The sequence below is a fragment of the Engystomops pustulosus genome, chromosome 2 (genome assembly GCF_040894005.1).
Source record: "Engystomops pustulosus chromosome 2, aEngPut4.maternal, whole genome shotgun sequence".
NCBI lineage: Eukaryota > Metazoa > Chordata > Amphibia > Anura > Leptodactylidae > Engystomops > Engystomops pustulosus.
This window is the reverse complement of record NC_092412.1, coordinates 46,447,936-46,458,722: the sequence shown is the minus strand read 5'-3', so window position 1 is coordinate 46,458,722 and position 10,787 is coordinate 46,447,936. Positions and strand designations below refer to the sequence as shown.

At 41.1% G+C, this 10,787-nt stretch overlaps 1 protein-coding gene across 1 annotated transcript in view; it reads right to left on the bottom strand.

Moving 5' to 3' along the window:
* Positions 1-1,277: 1,277 nt before the first annotated feature.
* FREM2 (FRAS1 related extracellular matrix 2) overlaps positions 1,278-10,787 on the bottom strand; it is a 134,689-nt gene continuing 125,179 nt past the window's right edge. The window contains exons 17-24 of the mRNA XM_072134448.1: positions 10,366-10,558; positions 8,618-8,722; positions 7,394-7,521; positions 7,169-7,303; positions 6,743-6,869; positions 5,252-5,439; positions 4,916-5,062; positions 1,278-3,229 (exon numbers count right to left, since the gene is read on the bottom strand). Of these exons, the coding sequence (XP_071990549.1) occupies positions 2,714-3,229; positions 4,916-5,062; positions 5,252-5,439; positions 6,743-6,869; positions 7,169-7,303; positions 7,394-7,521; positions 8,618-8,722; positions 10,366-10,558 (1,539 nt within the window). The 3' untranslated portion in view covers positions 1,278-2,713. The remainder of the gene's footprint in view (positions 3,230-4,915; positions 5,063-5,251; positions 5,440-6,742; positions 6,870-7,168; positions 7,304-7,393; positions 7,522-8,617; positions 8,723-10,365; positions 10,559-10,787) is intronic.

Here is a 10,787-nt window from a genome sequence, read left to right as displayed (position 1 = left end):
GGGGGGGGGGAGTTAAGTGTCAGACTCCCCGACTTTATCATATTAATGGCCTGGAATACCCCTTTAATCATATTCCAATAACAATGAATTAATAAGAAACAAATGGATGAGTAAAAGTTAATATATCAGAATAAAAAGGGGTGATGGAATCCTACAGGGTATGATGAACTTGATATATACTGTGCACAATGGTAACATATAATAACACGCTATTCATTATAAACACATGGGGGAGATTTATCACAAGCGTTTGAGAGCAGAATTATACTAGTTGCCCATGGCAACCAATCAGAGCTCAAATTTCATTTTATAAACAGCTTTGGGAAAATGAAAGCTGAGCTCTGATTGGTTCTCCTCTCAGACACGTCTGATAAATCTCTCTCACGCTCTCAAGAGGCTCAATGATGGCCACCATAATAAATTACTTGTTCCCGGCAGATTCTTTTGTATAAAATCATGTAATATTTCCTACTTTCTGGCAATCAGTCCTATTGTTGGTTCTGGGGAACCATGTCTTGTGTGACTGACAAGATCCCTACAGCATCTACAACGAATATCTGACGTGGTGTCGCCGTACACCAGGGGTTTTCTTTGTCAAGCAGCAGCAACAGTGGTTAAAAATAATGCTAATAAAATCTAAAAAAACAATCATTTAAATTTCAGAAGTCATTTAGATTGTTTAAGAAACATGTTTTTTTTCCTTTAAAGGGTTACATAACAGCTACTTAGGCTTAGTTTTGTAAGGGGTTAAGAAATTGATTTCTTGCAGCATTGTATCTCTGTCCTATCTAGGTGAATGGTGCAATACCAAACACAACCTTGGGACAAGAGTGGCGCAGTTTCTTTAAGACAGATTCTATAAGACAGCTATGTCATAAAACTCCTTTAAAATGATCCTTTTGTAGGGATTGTACAAAATTAGGAGACCCTGGTTGCTATTCCCCTCAAATTCTGCCACCCTAGTCCACAGGTTGTGGGTGGTACTGCATCACAGCCTTGTTCATTCAATGACAACTCCGGTAAAGGTGTAACACTATTTCTTAAAGAAAAAACAGCCATGTTTCTGTTATCTCGTAATCCCCTTTGACAACTATATATCAGTAGTACCAATGACAGCCAATCAAATGTCGTTTTTTTTTGTGTATTGTAATTTTAGATTAATTTCTAGTGGCTACAGTACATGTTATGGTGCTATACAGGATACATCCATATAACCTATTATAAAAATCACTAATCTAGAATAACACCATACTGGATGAACGTCGGTACGTCTCTGAGGAACAACTCTCGATATTCAAGTCAAATATCTTTATAGTGATGGTTATGTATGTTAGTGTAGACTGAAGCTTGTGGGCCCCAACACTAATTTATATAAAGGTCCCTAACTATCCATCCCTCTCAAGAAGGACCTTCTTGGCCACCTCATACTTTAGTGTCTCAGACCACTGAATCCCCCGTAACTTATTTCCAAAAAATATGTCGCAAAGAGTTTTGGCCAAAGGTTCTCATAACAGAATCAATGATTTAGCCGTTGACATTTGAACATCTTCTACAAAGTTCTACAAATTCACCTGAAAAGAATTAAAGATCTTAAATTCTTTTTTACAGGAAAAATATCATTTTTCTGGAAGTTGTTGAAAAACTATCTAAGATATTACAAAAAACACCACCCATGGCGAGTCCGGCAGCTAAAGCCTGAACTTCTCCCACCGCAGTGATCCTGAAGAAGACCAGTCATTCCAATATGAGGCTAACCTTCTTAATACTCTGACTTATCTTGTAGTGATTTTTGGGTAATATGATGTTTTCTCCCCATTCTAAAGCTAAATTTATGTTACGAGAGAGCAGTGTCTTGTGGGAGCTCAGATGACAATCACGTGATCAGAGGTAAGCAGCTGCCCATGGCATCCAATCAGATCTTCATGGGCAACCCCTTTTGTTCTTAAAGGGCAATTTTTATTTTATTTATTGTATGTAGCCTTTAGACAAGGCAAGGTCCTATTATCAATAACTAAATCGCGGGAAAGAAGGACTTCTAGATGGATCAGTGCAATGAAGTCATCCTCCTGTAAACCTCATAATATTCTACTGCTCTTGTATCATCTTATATTGGGCTGGATACACCATATTTTCCTAAACTAGCACCTTTAAGAAGAATCTTTGGTTTCCAAGATGGAGTTCACCTTTCTGCTGTAACTGACCGTGCCAACTGTTTCCGTATCACAAAATCGGAGAAAAATTCCATATAGTAATCTTTACAAGAACGGGTATAAAGTCTTATGAAACTGACACGCAGAGTAGGATCATCGAACCTCTAATGGATGACACGTAGAGTAGGATCATTGAACCTCTAATGGAGGAGCTCTCCTGTGAATGGAGATGTGAGCTATCAGCACCATTGCATATTTTTGTTTTTTTAAATAATATAAAAGAAATAGAAGAGGAAAATCCTCATTTACAGTTTTTTTTGCGCCTCTTCATGGTTAGTGCATGAGTTCAGGTTGTCAGGAATCCCGCTTGTACAACATTGTACTGATGTATCGGTCCCACTGGTGCTCCCGATAGTCCTTCCAACCCTAAACATACATGAGGTATTGAAGAGTAGACGGACCACGGGGCACAGAGTATTTTGTTTTCTGGAAAGAGTTTATAAAGTTGAAAATGTACTATTTTCGAGGCACTTGTACATGAGTTGGCTCATGGATCCACTACATCAAACCTCGGAGCTGTCTGTACTGTATCCACGTGGAGGCATCATGGGTTCGCTGCTTCCCGACTCTCGCCCTTCTTCTTTCTTTTTCGACTTTTGCTTTCGTTTTAGCATGAATAAAATAATGGCTATCACACAGGCCATTAATAACAATATGGCGGCGATGACCACCACGATGATGACCACATTAATCTCACTTTCTTTTTTGTTCAGCTCTCTGGGTATTATGCCGTCTAGGATGATTTCCTTCTCAGGAATGATCTTTTTGTTGCTACGCTCTAAAATGATATGCTGGATGTTGGTTCCTCTGTTGTTGTCGATGCCAATTTCTTGAGCAGCCGTTGGGACTTCGTTGACATCTCTCTTCCTACGACTGTTTGTGGTATCTCCGGAGGTGCCAGCACTCAATATAGAATGGTACTGGTATTCCAAGCTTCTCTTCCCGATGCCTCTGTTGGTGTTCTCTTTGGACCTTACAGTGTAGATCGCGTGGATGTACCACTCTCGACCTGTTGAAACCTACAAAACAAGTGAAGTATAGTTTCAGCATAACCATAAACATAGACTTTGAGTTTGATTTCCATAAAGTTCCATAGAGGTTTATGATTTCTGTAATTTTGCCTTTAAAGGATTACAGTACTAGATGGAGCCACACATGTCCTGCTGCACCCTGGACTCAGTTCAACAGAACTAGGTAACTACAGCAACCTAAAATGTCACCTGGAGACAATCAGTCATGCCTACTAAAGCCAAGAAGGAAACAGAATCACAGTATTTACTGTATTAGTCCATTCTAATGTCACACTTTATAGGGTTTGTGGATTAGAAAATTTCTACTGAAATTCTGGACTATAGAAATCTGGGTTAACTAAGAAGCCTGAAACAATCGTCCTGCTTAGGAAAGATTTGTCATACGTTATACATAAAGATCAGCTAATCATTGGGGGACTTTAATAATAAAAGTTATTGTTCGGGTGTTAGCATGCTAGCATAGTTTTGTCTTATTCCTTGAAGTGAGGGTTTGTATTGTGATGATTGCTTTATCATGTTCATTTTTGGTGATATTCCTTTATTGCTGGGAAAGTTATTATGTATAATGAAAATGTAATTCCTTTGCCCAGCACCTTTGGATGTTATATACCTTAATAAAACGCATTGAATGGAAAAAAATTATTGTTCAAAGTGAACAAGACTTAAAGAGGTTGTTGTGCTTAAAATACGTGTTATATAAGTTTTCAAGGGCTGACAAAATAATTAAGAGCATATACTTACCTCTCATGGTGCTCCTGTTCAGCCTCAGTGCCGGCTGTCACCGCGGGCCAGTCTTTTTTACAACCACGCGCCTGCTACATCCAGTAACTCCTCCTGTAGCAGATGCACAGCTGTCGAGGCCACATCACTGCCAGTCTATGTATACAAACAGCAGTGACGGCCTGAACCGAGGCTGAACGGGAGCGCAGGGGAAGGTGAGTATCAGCTTTTTTTATTGTGATGTGTCAGTAAACTTACAATGAAGACCTAGCTGCTGTGACTTGCTACCCTTTCCACAGACTTCTATGGAATCTGACACTGATAACATATATTACAGAGTTTCGTGTGTTCACTTGTACTATTGCTTTAGTCCAAGTTTGTTGGAAAAATAGTGACCATTTAAATATTAGAAATTTATTAAGAAATCTCGTGTCCTGAAGCTCAGCCATACCCATTTCTCACTGTTCATTGTCTACCTGTAAGACAACCGGCTGCAGGAGTAGTTCTCTGTATGATGCAAGTATTAATCCATGGCCCATGGCTATGCCTGCCCTCCACCTCTTTATAGCTAAAATGTGTGTTATCAGCAAAAATCTAATCTTGTGTTATTTACAGTTATTCTACAGGACCTCAGAAACTCCCAAAAATGCTGCAGTGTTAGTAAGTGTTTCCATTTTTCACTTGTATTTCTAAGGTTACTCTTCCTTTAAGGACACTTGAAATGTTTTTAGTCTTTCATGATTGATGGCTTTTATTGGATGTCTTACAGGAGGGATGAGATGAAGATGACAGATTTGAACATTTATTTTGGGCCAGGTCAGACAAGGAATGAAGGTTACTTCATCACACAGGAGGTGTAGACTTTATGTAACATATTAGAGAGAAGATAACATAGAATTACCCATGTGAAGATGTTTTATCGGGAGTAAAGGACAGGCCCATGACTGATCTTACCTGGAATAGAGCTGTGGAATCCAGCTTAAACCCATCAGAACCAGGCTGCCGGACTAGAGGTAACGCCTCCGGATCATCAGCTGCCAGCCAGGCGTTAAACAAGATGCTGCCGAACTTACCGGCCTGAGTTTCTGGCTGTGCCTTGTCCTGTGTGACGACATATAACACACAATGTGATGAGCCATAAGTGATCAATAAAATGAGGAAAATAACTTCTCTTCCACATATTAATTCTACTTTACTATACTCTACTATTTGGATACAGTTCCAAATTTGGCACTGGGATCCTGAAGCTTCAAGTAATAATCCAATGAGACAATCACAAAGAAAACTCACCAATATCTTAAATTGGTAGAGAAGGGAGGAGGAGTCCGCCAGGCAGCCATATTCATTATTGGACGGACTATATTTGGGGACATAGCCGTCTGCCCCCGTGCAGAGGAAAACTTTCTCAATACTGCAGTAAAATGAATTTCCCAGATTCTGGACTGGGTCGACCATCACTCGGCCATAGATGACGTCACCTGCAAGAAAGTGCACTCAGTCACGGCTTTGTGGTTTTAACGTGCATGGTGTTTTATTCTCTTAAGGTAAAATTTGTCTACAACTATTGCCTATGGTGAATACCCTCTGTTATACCAATGGTAGGGAGCGCAGTGTGCTGAACACTTCTTGAAAGGTCAAGCGTAAAGAATTTATTTTATAAAAGCGTGGGAATAGCAATTTCAATGCCGGTGTTCATGGTACATCATGGGACCTTCATCACTGTTTATCTACATGATAGGGGATAACAATCTGATCGTGAGGGGTCTGACTGCTGGGAACCCCACTAATCATAAAAAAGGGTCCAATTCACATTTATGGAAAGGGAGGAGGAACTCCGGCTCAAAAGTAGACTTCAATCCAGGTAGGTAAAATCGAAGACACTTTTATTGAAGATATACAAACAACATGATAAAACGGATTGGCATGGGTAGCGGGAAGGGTCCCTGGAATGCCTACGCGTTTCGGATAAACTCTGTATCCTTATTCATGGCTAGTGAAGGTCAGAATGACTAACTATATATATGGACATCAGAAGGGTCACACCCGCACCGAGGGCCAATCAGCTCGAAGGTGAGGGATTGAAGTTTACTTTTGAGCCTCCTCCCTTTCCTTGATTGAGTGCCTCCTGTGAAGCGGGCGATATCCGAGCTTGAGTTCACTTCTCCACTAATCCACTGCGTCCCAGGTGAGCTGACAGAACTGTTTCTTTGAATTCACATTTATGGGTCAAGCATGCATCCTGCAGCTCCATTCAATGCTATGGAAGTTTTGCGTATTGCCAAGCACAGCGCTTTGGTATCTCCATCACTAACATAGACAGTCAATCCGGAGATACCTGAGCGATATGCTCAGCAATTCCTGAAACTTCCACGGTATTGAATGGACCAGCAGGATGCATGCTCAACCTGCAGGGTTTCATCTGTTACTGAGAATGGGACCCCAGTTCTCCGGATTGCTGTGGGTCACTTTTTTGTGATCAATGGGGGTCCCAGCAGTTTGACCTTTAGAGATTAGATACTTATCCCCTATACTGCGCACCCTGCACACTATGTTTAGTTTTAAGTAAATGTGGGGCTGTGACTCTAAATCTGGATTCTGATGTTACAGTAGAGTAATATACAACTCTAATGTAAGGATATTATCATCTACTGATAGCTTATGTTATGTGCAGTCTCATCAAACTTGCATATAACAATGCGCTAAACCAAGATGACAAAGAAATCTGTTGCAGTGGTTAATGCTACCAATACCAATGTTACCAAGCATCAGACATCACTTTACCTTCAGAGAAGGCAATGTCACTCTCTTGTCCAAATCCCATTGATCCATCAGACAGCCATAGAGACTTCTTAGATAGTAGAAGCATCTGGGTGTTTAGACTGAACTCCGTAGCCACCGGGTCACTGACCTGCAGACAAGTAAAGGATCACTCTCATCATCCATACACCCAAGAGATACAGTGATAGAGATACAATTATGGAAATGCACATATATAGATATAGTGATGGAGATACAATGATGGAGATACACTTATATAGATATAGTGATAGAGATACAATGATGGAGATACACTTATATAGATACAGTGATAAAGACAATGATGGAGATGCACTTATATAGATATAGTGATGGACATACACTGATGGAGATACACTTATAGTGATGGAGATACAATGATGGAGATAATATATTATCTTCTCATGTTACCTGCTGAAATCTGATATCAACATCAAAACTGATGGGCTCCCGGGGGTTACACACTGTGGGTATACTGTATTCCTGGTATGGAGAGGTGGTGCAAGGGATGAGTTTAACTGTGTAAGTGCCGGAGTAGTCCCGAACCTGCGGAAGAAAGGATCAGCAATATAAAATAAAGTTCTACATCATAGTAAAACATAAGCAACCATGAAGAGATTGTCTAATGTCACTTACAGCAAAGTCAGACACAAAACTCCATTGCTGGATGGGCTGGTTGTAACTGGGTTCATTCCGTATAAGATTCAATGTGAAGGTCAACTCTGGGTGATCGGCTGACATGATCATGGAGGTCAATGAGGTCGCTGGATTAAAAAATTAATTATGATGTATTAGTGAAAAGTCCAAAAACACATGAATATATACAATATATCTAATATACAATATTGATCATGACTACCAACTGAGGCTACAGACCCTGGTGTCTAGAGGAGAGCAAGATTATGTTCAATATAGTGGATGGAAAGATATATTACATAGATATTATGTAGATAATGGGGGTCATTTACTAAGGGCCCGATTCGCGTTTTCCCGACGTGTTACCCGAATATTTCCGATTTGCGCCGATTGTACCTGAATTGCCCCGGGATTGTGGCGCACGCGATCGGATTGTGGCGCATCGGCGCCGGCATGCGCGCGACAGAAATCGGGGGGCGTGGCCGAACGAAAACCCGACGTATTCGGAAAAACCGCCGCATTTAAAAACCGAAAAAGTGTCGCTTGGGAAGCGCTTACCTTCACCTGGTCCGAGGTGGTGCATTCCGGCGCGTTGAGATGATTTTCAGCGCAGCAGCGCCACCTGGTGGACGGCGGAGGAACTACCTTCATAGATCCCGGCCGGACCCGAATCCTGTGCAGAGAACGCGCCGCTGGATCGTGAATGGGCCGGGTAAGTAAATCTGCCCCAATGTTCCCTAGATTTATTATGTATTTCTTGATCAGATTGTTCTGTCAACAAGTCTGATTACACCTAATAATGATAAGATATTGGCCCTGGAGATCAGTGTGCCCATAACTTTGTATGGTAGCAGAAGGCCTTGGCAAAATGCATTTATATTCCAGGATTGTACCTGGACTCGGTTTATTGGGTCCTCACACTGCTGTAATAATCTCTCTGCATTTAAATTGCTCCACAGCAGCTCACTTTTGCTCTGAGTGACTGCTACAGCAGGCTTCTGGTAGGAAACTACAGCAGTCACTCAGAGCAGGCTGTGGAGCAATGCAAAATGGGCACAATATCCGCTCTTGAACCAGGAATTGTGCCTATTTCAGGGCATGTAAGACAGATTTGAGGAGTACAGGTCCTAATAAATGTAGCCCATAATTCTGGATCAATAATGTATAGGGTGTTTACTGGGTACAAATAACTGACTTCTCTTGTGATTTCACGTCTATTCTTACCAGGATGAGACATAACAAACAGTCCGTAGAATCGAGCTTCAGTTTTAAAGTTGACAACCAAGCGTCCTTCATCGTTTATTCGCATGCTGGTCGGGTAGAGAGATCCTAAGGGGAAACAGCATATAATATATTACTAATACATACCACAGTATGAAAGCAATCATGTAATATTAATGAAGATGATATCCAGCATTATGATTATAGGGATCTTCCATTCCACTCCAGAGGGTCAGGGTTTACATCAATCCTTAACACTTTCCAAATTTGTCAGCATGGTTTCACAGAATTTGGGACAGAAACACTGGGGTATTAGAGAAACATTAATGAATATTTGTACATTAAGAAATATTTCCCAGAATCCCCATGTGGCTGCAAGTTTCCCCTACATGCTTGCAAGGTTGGCTAAATTGGCAAAGTCTCCATAAGTAGAGCTCTTGCTTCCCCAACATTTGGGCATTTGCGTTCTAGTTTAGTAGTAGTACCCTCTTCTATCCAACAGATGTCCCTGTTCTATTAGAGATGAATCCTGATTCCTGAACACACAGTATAAGGCTACATTTACACAAACCTAAGGGGGACCTATATAAGACCGACATATATACAGTGTATATACTTCCCAAACACACGGCAATGGGTGCACGGCGCCATACCGGATACATGTGCGGCACCGTACCATTCTGTAGCCGGGAGAAAAATAGGACTTACATACGGCGTAAGAACTGTATATTTTATAATTGTAGCTCCAGACAAATTTTTTTTGTGACAATTGGATTTTAAAAATATTGGGTTGTCACAAGAACCGGGATTAACAATAAAGCTTACCGTAATTACAGAAGACTGTGATACCTGTTACAGCTCATCATTGTAGCCTAGGGCTAAAGTACAGTAACATACCAAAATTCAGAGTCCATTTGTAACCAGGGGTCATCTGTAAGTCGGGTGTTCTTAAGTAGGGGACCGCCTGTCCTCTCTATGAACTAATATCTGTAATACCTACTCATCTCAACTATAGCAATTGCTGTATTTAATTTGTATGAGTTACAGCTAGTAATACTATCTTGGGGACTTATCCCAAAACTCTGTGCAGTGATGTCAATTGATAAGAACCTTACTAAATATTCTATAACAAAGTGTTTAGCAAAGGGGTTTTCCCCTATTCACAGCACATGGGAAGTACCGCCTAATTGGGTAGGGTCCAGCAACTAGGACCCCCAAGAAGAGTTTTCCCATGAAGATTCTTGCAGGCACTGTGCAGGGTCAGAAAAAGTTGGAACAGGAAAATTGGTGTAGTCATGAACCATAAGCAATCCTTTGGACTTTTGCATAATGGAGATCAGCAACTGTTCCATGGATGATGATGGCTTTGGGTCATCACCCATATTATATTAGTGAACTAAGAACATGGAAGAACCCCTTTTATGTTACTGGCAGAAAAAAAACAACAAATCCAAATACCCAAAAAATCATTTATCTTGTTTTTTTCCCCTTACAGTGATGCAGCCTTCTGTAATTTACCTCCTACCAGTGCCCTAACCTAAAGCTGATGGGCCCCAGTGCAAAGTCCATTCCAGGTCCCTGACTATAATGTGTAGTCTATAGTACAAGCCTTCTGATATAGGAAAGTGACACCTTATAGGCCCCCTAAGTCTCTTGAGACCCTCTACACCCCCTCAAGTTACGCCCCTGCCTCTTAGCAGACAGGAGTGTACCCTGGGGCTGCTGTCACCAGTATTTTAATCTATGTGTACCTTGTAATTCAGCTTCTGGAGGGCTCCCGATCCCATCCTTCCACAAGATGGCGGTATCGTACACAAATGTCAGACGCAGCTCGGAGTGTAGGTCAAAGTGCTGCCAGCCACCCACCCCCACAGGAGAGTGAAACACGTAGGACACATACAGAGGCACCCGCAACGTCACATAGGACTGGACAAGGTTCAAGACCTGTAAGGAGATTAAAAATAAATAAAAAAAGTTTACTTATTTTTTATTCATATTACTATTATTGCATTAGCTACAAAATACTGACAGAAAGGGTATTTATCAGAGCTTCTGCGCCTGGACATGTACCGTATGTATAGTATTTGGATGTATTTTGCCCACTATATACCTCTGTTATGTAGGAAACTTGAGGGCGTCCTTGTTCTGTTTGGTTAGTAATGCCAGTAAGCGT